The sequence below is a fragment of the Anarrhichthys ocellatus genome, unplaced genomic scaffold (genome assembly GCF_004355925.1).
Source record: "Anarrhichthys ocellatus isolate YVR2014 unplaced genomic scaffold, GSC_Weel_1.0 scaffold26, whole genome shotgun sequence".
NCBI classification, from domain to species: Eukaryota; Metazoa; Chordata; class Actinopteri; order Perciformes; family Anarhichadidae; genus Anarrhichthys; species Anarrhichthys ocellatus.
In genome coordinates, this window is record NW_022280056.1 from 5,453,231 (window position 1) to 5,472,251 (window position 19,021).

Consider the following 19,021-nt stretch of genomic DNA (forward strand, 5'->3'; position numbering starts at 1 on the left):
GGGGGGGGGGTTTGGAGGACGGGGGAGTCTTTGCTGTTATCGGGCCGGCTGATATGCAAGCTGCTGTTTTCTGGCTGTATATCTGTGACACGCACAAACCCTGAAATTACAGTCTCGCCGGCTGGTTTGCATTATTTGCAGTATTCTTCCCCAATAGATTTTTTGTAACGGCCTACACCAACTCTGCTACTTGAGTGGCAGTCATTGTATATCTCATTTGTCGCCCCTTCCTGTCATTACATCACTTTTTGTGTGCTGCGTAAAACAAAACCTTTTTTTTTCAGTATGAACGAGCGATGAAGATGTTCACAGTCGGAGCAGCCGCAGGAGACGTTGTGCTTTTTGTCATCTCAGTATATATATTTTTCCTGGAATTTGAAATTCTGATTGACTTTGACTAAAAAAGCCGATGAGTGTAAGCGACAGACAAACAGGAGTGATCAATACGACGGGCAGGAGAGAGGAGTAACAGAAGAGTCCACAGAGAATTGGGATATGTGCTCTCCTCTCTCTCTCTCCCACACTTCCCGTTCTTTCATTTCATTGTGACAAGCTGTACTGACTGGCGTGATCAGACAGGATTGTTCCTCTTCCTGCATAAACACCAGAGATTATGTGGGAGGGAAAACATTTCGTCCAGACTGACACTTTGATTTTTGATGTGTTTTTAGCCCTCCAGGAAAAAGAAACGGTTGAAATAAACAGTTTGAATATTAGTCAGCTCAAACTATACCTCACTACCAGAAGTAAACTCTAAGTGTAATCGACCCATCTACAGAAGAATAAGATAACTGTGACACGATCTGCTCCCACACGGTGAACTGTGCAGACAGATTAGTTTATGGGAGTGAAAACAAACAAAAATGTTATTCTACAGATTATATATTTAAACGGCTTTATTGTATCCCCAGTAACAGAAAAAGGCTAAAGTCGGCCTTTTAGAGGTTAGAGACAATAGATTACATAAAGTCACTTTTGTGTTGACGAATCAGGGGACAGCTTTTAGTGTTACGCCATTTAGCGGCGCCGTCGTATTTTAGCGATGCACAATATATAATTGGTCGATTCCATACCTGCTTCCATGAGAAGCAGATAATTATCGGTTATTGGAATAAGAACCAATCACACGGACACCAAAACACCAAAGATGTTAGAACACTCTTTAGCACACAAAAAAGACACACACACACACACACACACACACACACACACACACCATCCTAATATACATTTTGTTTTGTTTTATTGCCACAGGGAAATGAATAATTAATTACACGTTTCATTTTTTTCCTAGTTGATGATTTAATTATTTTCTGTTGATTACTGCCTTGTTAATGGGAATCCCTGACTATTTTTTGTGGATAATTAATCTTAGTAATAACATATTTCAGCCTTAATTAGGGTCTTGCCTTTACAAAGCATGTGATAAAAAGCTTTTTTAAATAAAATGCATCATGTTAAATCATCCCACATCAGAACTGTGGAGTGTTTTGTTGAATCACATTATTCTTCCGTGTAACATGAAAACATGTTAAAAGTCGACCGCAGCTGCTTCTCATTCATGTCTGGATGCTTACAAATGTAAAAAAAGCATCATTCAATCGGCCCGTCTGATTCAGCGTAAAGTCAACAATCATTGGGATGAGTTGGTGTTTTAGCTAATTGAGGTCCAATTGGTCCTCTGCGACCTTTATTCTTTTGTTTCCCTGATTCAAAGAGCGGAACGCAATCCTAAACAGGTGACGGCTTATCCAAATAATTGTTTAATTTCAGATCTTGATTATGTATTAGGCTCGCTTGAACGCTCATTTCCCCAACAACATCCAATTACAATTAGCTAACTGGTAATATAGCAGAGGGTGGAATTGCTTTGGTTGCAGTAGATGTGAAATTGCACTCTTTACATCCCCAGTGACCCAAAAAACATTTTCCTCTGAACTGAAACCCTGCTCGCTGCGCCAGGTCCAGACGCACAAATCACAAGGATGCGCGATAACAACGTATACAGTTAGAGACTTGGAGACAACTGTATTAAGAACGGAGGTCGAGATAGACGGTGTTATGCAGTCGTGTCCTCACTACTTTCATCTGAGATATATAAGACGCAGTGTGGTAAGCATATGGAGCTTGGTACAGAGATCTGTCACTGCCTCGCTGTGATTCACACCCATTTCTTTCTCTCTCGAATCCTTCAGGTGGGGACCTACGAGATGGGGATGATGCAAATGAGATACCCGGTGTGGCCGCGGTACGGCTCCTACCTGGAGCCGGTGTCGGACTACAGACATCTGACGGTGGCCACGCTGGAGGAGAGGCCCTTTGTCATCGTGGAGTCAGTGGACCCGGCGACCGGGACATGTGTCAGCAACACCGTACCCTGCCGACGACAGTCCAACAAGACGGAGACGTGAGTCGATGCTGCCGCTCAGCAACACTGAAGCTGACGTACCGAAACTAAAACGTGTGCTTCCACCAACAAGTCAAGTTGCAGTTTACATCCATGTCTGTCCAAACTGTCATCCCTTAATCATTTCATCCTATTAGACATTTGTGTGAAAATGTCATAATCAGCATAGGAATCATTGAGTGATGGCCAAAAAACTTCACAGTGACCTTTGACCGCCAAATTCTAATCGGTTCATCATTGAATACAAGTGGAAGCTTGAGCCAAATTTGAAGGAATTCCTTCAAGGCTTCCTGAGTTATCGCATTCATGAGAACCAACAAGTCTCATTTTGGCAAGTTACCTTCGGCTTTAACAGGTAATTAGCTAGAGCTCATTCATGATAAAGAAAAAAAACAGCAAAAGCAACGTTCAGCATCGGCAAAAATGAGAAGCTGCTACCCGAGTGTCTTTTTAAACTCCTAATGAAAAGAGAAAGAAGAGGAGGAAGGTTTAATAAAACATCTATTGTCCTTGGATCTTAGATAGATAGATAGATCATTTTGAGATTCTGTCCATGTTTACTTCATCAGTATTAGAGGACCATTTGCTGACACCAAACAGTCGTTAGTCAAGAAACCATCTTACGAAAGCCCACTTCATATCACTGTACAGTCCCACATGCACTCTCAAATGTTAACATGCCCATCTTAATTGATTTTGTATCTCACTTGAGAGTGCCATTAGGTATGAGATTAAGAGGTTCTTCCCCTGCCATTAGCCCAGGCATGACTTCTTATCACTCAATGAGGTGAGATACTCATTAGGCTGCTCGGCCATAGTGTAAAATCCTCCGGATCACCCTGTGACCCAATCAGGGAAATATATGTGCTGCATGGTGGGGTATCAATTAGATGGGACGATTAGGCCACGCCATCAATCCTGAACACCTAGAGACTGATATTAGTGTTCATTAGTAGGGGGGAGAGAAGCGCCGGCCGTTAACCATTACTGACAATAGCGTTAACGAGATGAGAGGAACGCGAGATGAGAGGAACGCGAGATGAGGATCACGTCCCCTTCAGTGTTATGGAGGGCTGTAGTGCTTTATCGCTCATGCTGATCAAATCGCCCCAATGGTATAGAAAGTGCATCACTCCCCTGGTCGGACAATGGCACATTTTAAAAAAAAAGCCAAGGCAGAAGGAGATAAAGTCAATCGGAGGTGAATTAAGCTGAAGGTGAAACATTGACCAAAGACGTTTCTCCACGCTTCAAACTGTCTAAACTGAAGGTAGATCTCTGTTCATAGTGAGCGTCTATAGACTACTTTCATTAATTATTACTCTATTGATTGTACTTAGGTTTAATTGATTATTATTTTAGTCTGTAAAATGACAGAAAACAGTGTAGATTACAATCACCCAGACCCCAAAGTGATCTCTTGGAATTGCCTATTTTGTCCCGCCCAAAAGTCCAGAAACCAATAATATGCAATTTACAATTAAACAGAAACACAGCAAACAGCAAATCCTTACATTTGAGAAGTTGGAACCAGCAAATGTTGAGCAATGTTTCTGGACATGTGACCGAAAAAACTAATATAATAAAGATAATAATTGATCAATAATTGACTGAGACACTTTTAACAGGAGTTTGACTTATACTGGATATTGATATAGCTAAAGGTTTTAAATGTATTTTAACATGAATACACCACATGAACAAACATTTGTTGAAAGATCTCTTAGATTTGGTTGAAGAATTATTTGAGAAATGAAATTGTCGGTGCTCTCTGGCAGGCATCACTTTTCCAAATTACGTCAAAGATATCTTTGGTATTTCTGAACTGCAATTGTTTTGTTCCGGCAAGTTATTTATCAGCCAGCCAAGTTATCAGTCGACCTATGATTTAAAATAAGCTGAGAGTTGTTCCAATACTAAAAATGATTGCTGCATCCAAAATCGATGATGGAAGTAGCCAATGATCATCTTTTCCAGCTCTGCTGAGAGTTGCACATGCGAAGTACTGATAGGGTCGATGTTAGCGGAGAGTTAGCCAGAGATAGCAAAATGTCAACAATTTGGCAGCACTGGAAAATCCCACCAAAGTGGTCATCTTCCAATCGGAAGATCGGCGGCTCGATCACCGGCTCCTCCAGTCCACATGTCGAAGTGTCCTTGGGCAAGATACTGAACCCAAAGTTGCCACCGAATGCTGTGCCATTGGTGTATGAATTGTCCTGATGGGCAGGTCAGAAGACCAGAAAGGCGCTACACAAATGCAAGTCCATTTACCATTTAACAGAGTGGTATCCGATCTGTGCTCTGTATCTGCCGGTACGCCAAGTTCAGGTTCTGGAAGGAAAAATGGTACCGAAACCTGAATGACCTCCATGCCCTAAAGTCCCCCCAGGTCTCAACATGGCCATAACTCATAACCCACATCAGTGCTTTCTAAATAGGGAGTCATCAGTCATGCAGGTTTCTCCATTTCAATCCCTCAGCCCCCTTCAAACCCCTACATTGGGCCAGCCTGGCAGACCATCTGTGTAGTTCCCTCATTCGTCCTCAGAGAGGCCTGACAAACAGCCAACAGGGCCCCCGACTTCAGACTTGGCTAAAGCCGCCCAAAGCAGTTAACACAAGCTCTTCCCTTTGGGTCATACGTGTTCTCCGGCGGTATCGGAAACATTCTCAAGCTCTCCATCTCACTGCATTATTACTGCCGGCAGACTCTGGAGACTTATTCAGAGGTGATGCCCCGGTGAAGGGTGGTATTGACCTGGGAAGATAATGTCATCATACATTAACTGTGTTTAATGGGAGCGAGATCATAAGTTGATTAATTAAAGCTGAGACTGAGTGCGGCGGTAAATGAGCTCCCCAGAGCCTCAGAGCAACAGGACTAGAACAACGCACAACAAAGCTGCACCAAAACAAACCTTCACACAGCGATGTTGATGTTTGAAAACTGTAGTGACTGTATTTTGTGAGGTCAGTGAGGTCAGGATACTGCTTATACTTTGGGTGTAGTATTCTTCTGTGTACCAACCCACTGGTTAGTCACACTTACTACTCATTACTGATAAGTAAAGCTGTTCCCAAACCTTTTAGCTGGCTACTTGTAAGCCCCTCGACATGAAACGACTACCCTGGCAGGGTCAGGCCTGGCAGGCCTGGCAGGCACAGCGCTAAGGACACAACGAGGGTTTAAGTAGGGTGTTTGGGCTTCGTTGAGTTTAGATTCAGTATTAACACAATCCAATATGGTCCCTCACGATCTGAGGAAAGAAACTGTACCTCTGTGGAGACTGGTAAATACGATGCAGGGGGCTCATTGTTATTTTATAATCCACCAATGAATGTCAACGTACATTAGCTGAGCATTTTAACTGAAGAGAGATGTTCCCTCTCAGATTGTTTCATTTTTAATAGTTCTTAGAGGCCTGAAGAGGCAAAACTTCACAAGAAAGAAGCAGCTTAATGTAACGAGCTTGTGACTAGAAGGTATAGAGAACAGTTACCGCAACTGAGATGCCTTTGAGCAAGGCACTTACATCTGCTACAGTAGAATCACCAACAGATCGGCATGTAGTTGTAATGGGCAGCTTCCAGGTGTTAATGTGTGTTAAAGAAACCAAGTGGTTCATCATAATTTGGTTGCAAAATCCAATTCCAGTTCAATTCCAGCTGCAGACCTTTGCAGACTTTCACTGTACTTTTCAAACATCAGTGCAGTTGTACTTTAACACCCAATTTAGTTTAAAGTAAAAACAAACACTATCTAATAATTGTATGTAGTGGAAATGTTGCTTCTCCTCTAATTGTCTAGCGACCCTTCAAATTAATTTCGTGACCTCTTCTGGTCCCGGTCCTGTTTCAGTCTTTTAAAATCTGGCGAATCTGCAGCATCGCAGCTGGGGGAGTGAAGTGGCACTTTGCAGCCTCCTAACTTTATTCACATGAAACATCACCGGGTACAGCTTTACTACTTCTTTTACGAGGTCAATTTTTCCCAGAGTGTCTCACTGAGAGTGTCGTGTTTCAATTTTCTTGAGAAGAGATGTAACCATTCCTAAAGAAGCTTCCAAACATTTCTCTAAAAAAAAAAAAGTCCACACTTTGAATAAATAACCCGACTCGCACATTTGCAGCAATTCCCAAAGACCCATTTAAATGCTACTGGCAGCCGACGTAAAGCCGAGCCTTGAACCCTGGCATCTGTTGAGACGGGGGATGTTGGGAGTGCTGTGTTTATGCGCGGTCTGCTGTGGCAGCCTTGTTTTTCCTCTGAAGTGTTCATTTGTCGCGGTTTGTTGTGGCGCTGGCGCCGCCCCGCTCGCCGCCTCGCATGTCCGTCTCATTGCCTCCTGGTCCTGATGTGTGGGAGCAGAGTCCATTAGACTGAGGATCTGGGGGAGGTGAAGGGGTGACGTGTCATTAGTGCTCTCTGCATTGCGCCCATGGCTTACTAGCTCGCTGCCGCATCACCTCACACTGCCCACCTTTATGCGCTGGAGAGGTGTGTCTGTTTTGGTTCCTCTGAAAGCAAATAAAGCTTTAATGTTGGACTATAACTTCTCTTTGGATGAATAAAAACAGAAGTCATCAAGCCAAGATGAAGGAGAGAAAGCCAGACATTTTAAAAGTTTTAGAAATACAGTACATCCCTCTCATACAGCAGCGCATTCATTTATGGAAACAACTACAACTACGGCTAGGAATAACAACGGAAACCATTATTCATTAACCATGAGAGCATTTTTGACCAGTTACATCAGTCTGTCTATAGAATAATCTACGGTGTATATGTCAATTTAACATGTGTGTTTAACGTGTGATCATTCAAAATTATTCATCTTTTTCACGTGTTTTCCTACGAATGTCCTTTAACACCTGTCAATTTCCGCTTGTTACATGCATACATACATTTTGTCTTCTTTTTGCAACCAGGCGGTTCCGCTTCTGACAAGTGAAGCCAATGCGGAAGTGTTTTACCACCAGGGGGCGACTCCTCTGGTTGTATAGAAGTCTATGAGAAAATGACTCTACTTCTCTCTTGATTTATTACCTCAGTAAACATTGTAAACATGAGTTTATGGTCTCAATCTCTAGTTTCAAGTCTTCTTCAATACAGCATGATGTTCATTTAGTACATTATGGTCCATTTAGAGTCAAACAGACCATAAAGCAGGGGATGCTTTAGGGCGGGGCTACACGGTGATTGACAGGTTCCCCCACATGATGAAGCAACTAAAAATCCTCACATAACCGTGAAACATAGAAAGACTTTTTCTCTAAATCAGAGCAGAGTACAGGATGTTTCACAGGCCACTAAACTAGACCCTGCTCTCTTCCTGACTCACGTCACCTGCGTCATCCCATTACCGTTAAAACTGAGGGACATTTTCATCCCCACGTTCCTGGTAATCCTGCTGATAAGTAAGGGGAATTGATTTCAGCCCTTTCGTCAGCCTCTTTTACTTGGTATGCTGAGTCTGTTTAGCTTCTGCTGCGTGCTCTGTCTGAAGATCAGTACTGTATGCGAGCCAGCACGCCGTGTCTTTTTTTTTTGGTCAGGGTTACTCAGCTTGGCATGTTGTAGGTATTACACAGACGCCTGTCCTCAACGATTTAGCCTCAACGGTTTAGCATACTGGAGTACACCACAACGCATCCAGGTCTGGGTCAAACTGTCTGGCGATTGGAAGAGAGGGAAATGTGAGGGGAGAACAGGTGTTAGTGAGAGTCTAAAATGAAATAAATAAAAAAAGAGCTATCTGTCGAATTTGTGAAGCGTTTATGCCGCCCTAATAGTTTGGATACGATAATGTGGAAGACTGCTGCATGGCAGAAAGAGGAGAGGAAGCTGTTGTTAGAGCAGTGACAGTCTGAAGGACTAATGATTACATCTCCTCATCAGTAAAATGAGTTTGCTGAGGAATGTCAGATTTTTTGGGGTAACGTGTTCTTCATCTTAAGAATCAGTACAACAACTAATTAGCACTACTGATTCACAAAAGAGGCGACCAATAATCAACTCTGATTTGCTTTATTTACAAAAATTACAGCAAGGTTTTTTGCATTAAAGGCTCAATCAGTAACCATGAATTTACCTGTAAGACTGACTGTTGTACCTTTTACACATGTTCACTGAAAAACACCTCAATTAAATAAAAAGGAGTAGATTTCATCTGAAATAAAGCGTAGGAACCGGGGATCAGGGCTCGAGACTAACGGCGCCTCGGCATCCTGGGGACGATAGAAAATGTTCCTGATAACATTGTGAACAACAAATCTGTGTTGAAATCAGCAGGAGGAGTGCTAGTTAATGCTAGCTTTTAGCAGCTGGTGGGCGGCACAGTCCTGCCTGGCTCAGTCCTGCCTGGAGCTAACTGCTAAAGTTATAGGTTGCATTACGATGCATTCAAGTTCTAGTCAGAAAAAAATGAGAAATGGGTGATGCTGAAAATGCGTTACTCAAAGTAATAACAACATTAAATGGCTGCATGTTTGCACTGAGCCTTTGTATCTGGCACTGACTTATTGAAGTCGTAACTATCCGTCAGGTAACATTTTGAAAACGTGAGGCTTTGGCCAAGTTGCCATCATCGTCCAAACAATCCAGCAACGAGGCTCAATCTTGTCTGCCTTTGTTTGCTTGTGATTAATTCACGTTGGATTTGTTTTGGTCCGCCCAGCTGTCCGTCCATCTGTCGGGGCCGTGACATAATACGCAAGCCTGTGGAGTAGCTCCAACTGCCCCCCCCTAATTTCCACCGTCATCATCATCCTGCCTTACGGTTTCTTCTCAGTCCCGTATGTGTGAAACCCTTGTGTTTCAACATCATTCAACATGTCAGATCTTTGGTTTATGTCGTTTGTAGAAAGGTTTTGTAGAAAAACATGTTCATATTTCTCAATATTGGAAGCTATCTGAAAAAGTATTGTTTTAGTATACGACCAAAACTGAGGTACTGTATCAGCTCGAGCATTAAAATGCACCAAAATACTGTGGATAGATGATAATGATGAACTTTTGGTTTACCCAGATCATCAAGTGAGAACAATGTTGATTAACATAAAATAAAATGGTTGCCAAAACTATGAAGAAAAGACACATTTTAAACCAGCATTATGCTGCATTGCATTACATTATATTATTATTTGATTACCAGGAGATGCATGTTTTGTAAAACAGTGTTGTCTAAACTAAACTACAGTGGACTGTTGAAGGTTATAATTAATCTTTTCTGCAGATCATCGACCCCACATATCTAAATATTGCTCAATATTTCTCATTACGCTGTTTTATCCATTTCAAATTTGAGCCTCGATTAAACTGGTATTTCAACACAACACAAACAACGTATTGGATCTAATAATTCGTGATTTCCCCTTCAATTGATAATGTAAAATGAGACTTTAATAGCATCATTTATAACAATGAGAACCGAGCAGTCCAGATGAACAGAAACCAATAATGTAACCTGAAAACCTTGAAGAATAAGTTTCACCCAAAGAGTTTGTTTGAACCATCACCATCTCCTTTTCTGTCTCTCTTTTGCCCCTTAGCATTGTGGGTCACACCGAGCCGTACACTAAGCTGTGCTGTAAAGGCTTCTGCATAGACATCCTGAAGAAGTTGTCCCGCACCATAAAGTTCTCCTACGACCTCTACCTGGTCACCAACGGCAAGCACGGCAAGCTGGTCCGGAGCATTTGGAACGGGATGATCGGAGAGGTAAGGAGCAACGTTACCGGCAGCTAGTCTTAAAGGGCCAGCGTCACTACGCGGGGACGTCGCAAAGACGACGAGTGAGGTTTAATTTCTCTGTTAGCTGCTTTTCGTTATCGCAGGAGTGAAATATCCACTACAAACGATGCAAAACATACATCTGCAATTTCATGGAAAGAACATTGTTTGATGACTTAATTCCAACAAACCTTTATTTTATTTTTTTGTCTACTGTTGTACGCAATTTGTCTAGTTATGTAGCTATAAAACGCAGCTTTCTAATAATAATTATTTTGCAAAATTAAACACCATTCTTGTGTGAGGGAGCTCCGTAATCTCCAGAACGCAAAAAGTTAAATATTTAAACTTTGGACGTTAATGCCGTATACCGTTAGCGGTATATATATATATATATATAATATATATATATATATATCTGGTTCGCCGTTTATCTTCTGTCTGATTACATGTGAATGCAGCATTAATGTCGTTTTAATTTGTTAGATTTAAGTCGTTTACAGCTACCGTGGGGCCCAGTGTGCACAGAAACCTTCATGATTAACAAACCAACGACAATACGCCTTTAAATGTACTAGTACCAGTTAAAGACTTGTATATTATTTTTAATAATAATTCCTGAATTCCTTTTTCTGACATCGATATCAAGACAATTGTAACTAACTTACAATCTGAAAGATGCTATAAAATTGATCTATAGAATCTGCCTTCTGCTAAACATTGAAAGATGTTTCTGGAACAGCAAATTCATTTCAAATCCTTGATCACAAACCAGTTTGTCTGTGGTGTAACTCGCCCCTGGATGTCCGATCTCGAGTAACCAAGATTGAACAAAATAGAAACCTCAAAACTAACGAGGTACGTTTTAAAGAAAAATGAGGACTTTTTATCTTTAAAACGGGCCAAAACTCCAAATAAGCTCGATCCTACGTTTCCTATAATGTATCTTTGATAGCATCGTTCCTGAGACCCTTCCTGCCGAGTGAACCTTTCAAGCTCCTTATAGAGTGTAACCTGCTTATTAGGATGTTATTGATGTAAAAGAATTTAGATTTGACATTCATGTTAATCGTTTGTTGTTGTAGATATGTTCTCCCAGCCTACACTATAGACTGTAAACCCTCCGTCAAGGAAAAACTGTCACAAAAAATTTGACTTGAATTAGGAGCAGGGAGGAAATATTTCTCCGTAACGGACATCATCATTGAGACATAGAACCAGTTTAAAGTAGCAACATATTAATCCAGAAACACAAACTAACACATTCAGACCACGATACCTTCTGAAGAAGATGAAAGTCATTTTGATGCTGCCGTTTACAACTCTAATGATTTGGATCTTTCATCGTGTCTAAATTAGCTTCATTATCAATGCAATCAAGAACCTTCAAATTTAAAAAAAGCAAATCTTTATTTTAACTTCACTTGATTTTTTGTGTTTATTACTTTTTGATGTTATCCGAGTAAAACCCAACGATCGACCAATTGTGGTATTAAGCTTAAAAAGCAATCATGAATGTAAAAGCCGTATCATTTTCTTTGATAATGAGCAAAACATTGTGTGTTACAACACACAATCACTGAGTGAGATCACAGTGAAAGCCTCAGACAAGGCTGCTTCGGCCACACACACACACACACACACACACACACACACACACACACACAAAGAAAATCCATTATCAAGTCAAGAGTGAATTGGTATCAAGGTCATTGTGGTGGGTGAGGAAAGAGAGAGGAGGAGTCGGTGTCCTTGTGAATAATCTCGGTAGCCGGACTCCTCTTCAGGAATCGGAGGATACAACATTAGCTGGCCTGTATTTTTACAAAAAAACAAAACAAAGGCTATTGTGGTCAATGAGGCATCTCCCTCCATAGCAGCGCTAATGGCTTGAATGAGGCGGAGTGTCTGGACTGTAAATCTACCGGCTCTCCATCAGTGTAACAAACAGTGCTGCGTGTGTGTTATACAGTCACGGGGGCTTTGAACTGCAGAGGTTTGTCCAGAGCCCTGCTGTGAATAAACCCACTTCCTGCTTGTAATATTTGTCATTAGACGCCTTATTTATCAATTTAATTATTTTGTCAATTTATTTATTTATAATTGTATATGTATGTCTTTATTTTATATATATTTATTTGTTTCATATATAATTATTTATTTATGTATTTTCTTTAATTATTTTTTAATATTGGCACAACGAGGCGTTTCCCTCCGTAGGAGAGCTAATAGGCAGAACAGGTCGGGCTGCAGAGGTTCGACCGGAGCCCCAGTGACCTTAGCCTGCTGTAATAATTCCACTTCCTGTTTGTCATACTTGTCATTAGAGGCCTTATGTAATAGGCACTATACTATATGCAGCGACACAATGCATTAAGAGATGGATTAGATTACACAATGCATTGGTGGAAAAAAAAGGCTGGAAAACATTAGACAAAGGCTTTTGAGTCATGTCCAGCTGGCTGCCGGGTGGTCGCCTGAAGAACCAGACAGTACATCATCCTCAGGGACGGAGGCCCAGCGTGTTGCTTCACTGATGGATGATATTTATCTCAAAGGTCAGCAGTGGACGTCCAGCATTATGTTGCATGCTGTAAGACGGGGTTTAGATTTATGATAATGCCGGACAAACTCTGCATTCACGTATTCATGACACCTAAAACTATAAACATATAAATATATATATATATATATATATATATATATCTTTATTGACTTCCCTCAGGTGTTCTACAAGCGGGCGGACATGGCCATCGGCTCGCTGACCATAAACGAAGAGCGCTCCGAGATCATCGACTTCTCGGTGCCGTTTGTGGAGACGGGGATCAGCGTGATGGTGGCCAGGAGTAACGGGACCGTCTCACCCTCTGCCTTCTTAGGTGAGACACTCGTCTGTGCTCCCCCGAAGTAATGAAGACGTACGGATGTGGACGTGTGACACATACTGGGATTGAAACAGCACCAGTTCCTGTCACCTCTGGTTACTCTTTAAACTTGTACCGTTTATGTTTTATGCTTATTTTTATTTAAAATATTTATTTTATTTACTTATTTTATCAATTTATATATTTATTTACTTATCTATTTATTTATTTTATTTCCGTTTATTTTAGTTGTATTTTTTGTATTCTATATATTTGACAAACTGTATTTTCCTAGATTTATTAGGTTATGCATATGTTTATTTATGTCCAGGTCAAAAGATGATAACTGGCTCTCTTTGCCTTCTGGCTGGTTTATTTAATCAACAGGCATTGAACATGACTTCTAAAATATTAAAAGTCAAAGTAAATAAAAACCCTAAAGGGAGAAATGTGAATATTGTACCTTCAGGACGGTGACAATAAATACAATATGTGCTATAAATACAAATCAGTGATTCTGCTTCCTTTAATGCTAGTAGTAGAATCATTAGTCTTTGTTTTAGTTTGCCCAGTTTTCTTCAGATGATGTTTGAATGATGAGCTCTTCCTTTTGCTTGACTCTGTCCTGTCTCCTGTCTCCTGTCTCCTGTCTCCTGTGTCCTCTGTCCTCTGTAGAACCATACAGTCCGGCGGTCTGGGTGATGATGTTCGTCATGTGTCTGACCGTCGTGGCCATCACGGTCTTCGTCTTTGAATACTGCAGTCCGGTCGGGTACAACCGCAGCCTGGTCAGTGCCAAAGGTGAGTCTGGCCTCCCTCCGTCGTCCATCTGCTGATCCTCTCTTCACAGCCGTGACAGCGGGGTGGAAGAGGATTGTTGTTTGGTTCGGAGTCTTATGTGGAAATACAGTGAGCTCTAAATTTAGGTCTACCCTCTTTAAAAAAAACCTTAAGCTTTAGAGTGACGCACTGGAAAAGATGTAAGATAACATACTGTATTTTATACGAATTATACTTCAGCTTTAGTTTCCACTTAAACTGCTTCAATAAACAAATTCAATGTCTTTTTAACATTAAACTAAATTGTCATAATGGCAGGGTAGTGTTAAAACAGCAGATAAGATGCATTTTTAAACATTATAATGGAAGGAATATCTTACTTTTATCATGATGCAGAAAAAAAACCTGCATATTTATATTTATTTAAATTGATTGTAAGTGATTAAATTAATTAATTAAGTTCAATATTGGCCTCCCTGAACTTCCACACACAGAGATGACAAACACTGAAGTGGTATCGAGAGGGTTTAGACAACATGTGAAATCAAAGTCTATTGACCGCGGCCACGTGTTGGATCGATGCCCGGAACACTGAGATGCTGCCGTTTCATTTGGGAGCCGTGTGGTTCTATTAAACATCTTACAATGGATGAAGGTCAGAGGCGCTTCGCTCATGCCGCCGCCGCTCGTCTTTGTTTTTTTAATGTATTTTAGGGTGTTTTGCATTTAAGATGCCAAAATTTATAGCAACGTGAAAAAGCGTCATGTTCTCATTGCAGGAACAAGATCAAATCGGTTGTTTACGTTTTAGTTCAGACATGTAACAGGACAGCTGCTTCATCGTAACGACAGCACTGACAGATTCCCATTTGCATTGAAATACTACACCAATAACACCTGCATACCCAACGGGGGCCGACTGGCACTGGAACGAAAATCCAATCAATCCAGCTTTTGTCAAAATTCCAACAGCTTGATTTGTGTGCCGACTGACGCCGAGTCCTGTTTCTAGAGCCCGGAGGTCCCACCTTCACTATTGGGAAGTCCGTGTGGCTGCTGTGGGGGATCGTCTTCAACAACTCGGTCCCCATCGAGAACCCAAAGGGCACCACCAGTAAGATCATGGTCCTGGTCTGGGCCTTCTTCGCCGTCATCTTCCTGGCCTCCTACACAGCCAACCTGGCAGCCTTCATGATCCAGGAGCAATACATCGACACCGTCTCCGGACTCAGCGACAAAAAGGTGCGGAGCTCCGTCATCGTCATTGACAGACCTGTCTGTGTGTGTGTTGTTGTGTTTGATGTGCAGCTTAGGAACAAAGTGCTCTATTTCTGGGTGTGTAAACAGCGTGAGCTAGCGCTACGAAATGCAAATGTCCAGAAGTGTCAATGTCATGGCTGTGACTTTCCCCTGCTAAAAACATAAAAAGAGTTCATGGAGAGTAAGTGGTGAAAATTGAATTACATCTCCGGATTCTTTAGATAGAGTTGTCCGTGAAAAGCCGATGAAATGTAATACGCAAGTGGATTTTCTGGCGGGGACGCAGATTATACATTTTTTGGGTATTATCTTGTGCATGTGTGTCTGGCCTGAGGATGTGTTTTATAGGAGTATTGACAAGGAGATCCGTGTCAAACCGCCAGCACAAGAAATGCTTTTCTAGAATCTTTGCTCGCAGGCAACTGAAGGGATTAAAGAGGCATTTGAGGAAAAGACCAAGCTGTCCACTGCTCATTAGGATTCTGGCAAAGTCATTTGCAATTCCCATCTCATTATACATTAACTCATTCATTCTATGCAGAGAAAGAAGCAAAGAGTCGTGTTGACAGCGAGCCCATCGATTATTGAACAGCTTTCTGCACGGCGGCATGGTGGGAATGCAGGGGTTTGCACTGCTGTTTGTCCAGCTGTGCAGAACCCCCCCCCCTTCAGGTTAAGTAAATGTAAATGAGGTACAAGATGAAGCCACATAAGAGTGACCTTGCATCAGAGGAGAGGAGTGATGGAGACGAGCAGAGCGGCTCTAAAGGACCCTGCGCCGTGTTGAGGAAGATGATTACCTCATCCCCACAGGATGGACACTTGACTTATAAGTCCTTGTGATGGGGCAACACATCATGTTGACTCTGACATCGACCAACCTCTGTCAATCCCACGTCACACGACATCTCTGTCCCGTGTAGTAACACAGCGAAAAACAAGCCGATGTTTTCCTTGTTTAAAACACGTCTTTTGGTCAGTGTTCCCTCTGAGACGTCAACGTGTTGTTGTAGCGCGTGTTTGGTGGTGGACGACGGTTTGCATCCTGTTTTCTAACCATCAAACAACAACAACGGTTCCTCTCATAATGTAGATATTTGTTTGTTTGGGAACGGAGCCGTGGCTGAGCTCAAAAGTGTGGCGCTAGTAAACCTGAGGGGAGAAACGCCAATGTGTCCCCTATAACGCCACAATGTGGTGAACAAATCTGTGTATGGAATGGAGAATCTGGAGAATGGAAGAAGGCGAGCTAGGTAACATTAGCTGTTAGCATCCGGTGGGGCAACAGAGTCCTGCTTGGCTAAATAACAGAGCTAACGGCTAAAAAGGAAAGTTAGCGAGAAACTTGAATGAATAGAGTTGTTTGAGGGAGATGTTTTCACAGCAACATAAAATGGATATTAAAGAGAGAATTATAACCCGACAAACACAGACCAATCTGTCATTTTGATTGTAAGATGTCTTTAGATTAAAGATTAAAAGTGGAGCTTTTGAGTGATTCTTTGTGTAGAAACTTAGTTTTACAGATGTGTTGATTAAATAAACAAATTGTTTAGTCGACAACATCGCGTGAGTGCTAGTCGACTAAGAAGAGGACGGCCTTTACTAACTAGTTTTAAGTAGCTTATAATACATAATTGAAGCTACTAATCCCAAGATTCTTTTTTAATCAAAGCAAATATTCAAATGAAGATTGAACTAATTGAATTGTGTGCATTTATGCAAATTCCCACTATAGATACAGAACATTTGATGTTTTACTCTTCAGGACAGTACACCTGGAGCCTCGCCTGCATGTAGTCTTTTTCAATCCAAAGGATAAAAAGAATGGCATCACGAAGACGATGATGGAATCAGTATCGATAAAATCTTATCAATTCAATCCATATCACACGTACAGACACTTGACCATGAGAGATTGCTCGAGGCTCGATACCAGAATGCTTCATGTTCAAGATGTCCAGATATGATTTTGTTCCTTTTCTCATGTGCAGTTTAAACTGTCCCTCTGCTAACGTACTGGGAACATATTTGCATAAGGTTAATTAAAAAGAGCAGTTTTGTCGATTGCCTTTTCCCCCCCGTCTCACTCTCTGTCCTCACAGCTCATTAAATGCATACGATACTCCCAACAGGAAAAAGATGAAATGTTCATTTTCTTACTGCAGACAAAGATATTTGGATTTCTGTTGGACACAGTGTCTGAGTGTTTGGTCTTTGAATTATAGAGTTAGATGTCTGAATTAATAGAGCAAGAGGACGGCAGGAACTAGCACAAAAGCACTCGGGAGTTGAGGCAGAAATGACAAAAATAGCAAAGTGGTGAATGTCATTGTATTAATATCTCAGAGCTTTTTTCATCGGGGCTTTAAAGTTTTTATGGAGCTTCTAAATAACAGAAAAGAGCAGCGTAATGAAGTCACGATTCAACCATCTGTGTGAAGGAAACAAACTGCGTATGATTATGTATTCAAGCACATGTGCAATCAATCAATATCACAGATCATCCCTGTCATTACCAATCCCTGCTCTGCCTCTCTCGACAGTTTCAAAAGCCACAGGAGCAGTACCCTCCGTTCCGCTTTGGTACGGTCCCAAATGGCAGCACAGAGCGCAACATAAGGAGTAACTACCCCGAGATGCACTCCCACATGGTCAAATACAACCAGAAGGGAGTGGAGGATGCCCTGAACAGCCTCAAAACAGGGTAGGTGTCAGCCAAGGCTCGTACAAAATATCTGTTGAGTGAGGAACTGAGAGCCTGAAGCAGAGCCAAACAGTGATATAATGGCCGTTTGAGTAAAAACTCATTCTCTTTATGCTGCTAGGAAACTGGATGCCTTTATCTACGATGCTGCCGTGCTGAATTACATGGCTGGCAAAGACGAGGGCTGCAAGCTGGTGACCATTGGCAGTGGGAAAGTGTTTGCCACCACTGGATATGGCATCGCCCTGCAGAAGGACTCACGCTGGAAGCGACTCATCGACCTGGCCCTGCTCCAGTTCCTGGCTGATGGTAAATTCTACATATTGCCAGTAATGCAAATTTAGAGTGTCGAGAGAGAGAGAGAGAGAGAGAGAGAGAGAGAGAGAGAGAGAGAGAGCGCGTGTGATGATCACAGTATATAAGAAGTGGACGTAGTCATCATGGCGTCATCCATTGGTTTGTGGACTGATGTTTTGAAGCCTCCTGTTTGGCGTTTTGGCCGCCGCCATCTTGGCTTTTTTGCAAACAGTGAACAGGAAGTGACCATATCTTTTACATCCCTAAATGCTATAATAACTGGATTTGCACTTTGTCCATGAACTTGAATAAACGGAGAAGAATGGATGAGAAGAGAGAAAGAAGAAACAACCCATAATGTACTCTAATGATACAATAAAGGCTTCCATTAAAAAGAACAAGAACGTAGCAAGGGGGAAATGGGAATGATTATAGGGTATAAAATACTATTATAGTAACGACTCATCCAAATGAGAGGCGCGTCATAAATGCATGTCATAAAGACCCAATACCAAGAGGTGATTTAAAACGTGACACTTATTCTGCCGACCTAAGCTCCTCGGGCAAGTTACTTCAAAGCCTCGAGCAAAAGCCTGGTCATCAATAGATGCTAAGAAGAACAATACAGCTCATTGCATAATATATCAAACTGAGAGGCCATACACAGAATGCTGCAATATTATTACTTCTCACAGAGACCATTAGCAGTAAAATCCTTTGATTTAGACTGAAGCCCATTTTACTTTTGGCAATAAAGAAAAGGAGACACCGGCTGGAATACACGCACAAAATATTTTAAAATTTGAATATTCCCATGGTCCTAATAATACCTGTGACAATAAAATTAAATAACAATTAAATAACTAAGCACATCAGCAGCAGCTTCATCCAGTGCAACACTCAAAAGTGAAGCCAATGCTGAAGTGCATTCTCTCTAATGTCCACCAGGGGGCGACTCCTCTGGTTGTATA

At 41.6% G+C, this 19,021-nt stretch overlaps 1 protein-coding gene across 2 annotated transcripts in view; it reads left to right on the forward strand.

The window, feature by feature from the left end:
• grin2ca (glutamate receptor, ionotropic, N-methyl D-aspartate 2Ca) overlaps positions 1-19,021 on the forward strand; it is a 64,410-nt gene that overhangs the window by 40,285 nt on the left and 5,104 nt on the right. For both annotated transcript variants that reach the window (XM_031861878.1, XM_031861877.1), the window contains exons 5-11: positions 2,196-2,407; positions 9,962-10,130; positions 12,868-13,021; positions 13,682-13,807; positions 14,799-15,028; positions 17,593-17,753; positions 17,875-18,062. In XM_031861878.1, the coding sequence (XP_031717738.1) occupies positions 2,196-2,407; positions 9,962-10,130; positions 12,868-13,021; positions 13,682-13,807; positions 14,799-15,028; positions 17,593-17,753; positions 17,875-18,062 (1,240 nt within the window). The remainder of the gene's footprint in view (positions 1-2,195; positions 2,408-9,961; positions 10,131-12,867; positions 13,022-13,681; positions 13,808-14,798; positions 15,029-17,592; positions 17,754-17,874; positions 18,063-19,021) is intronic.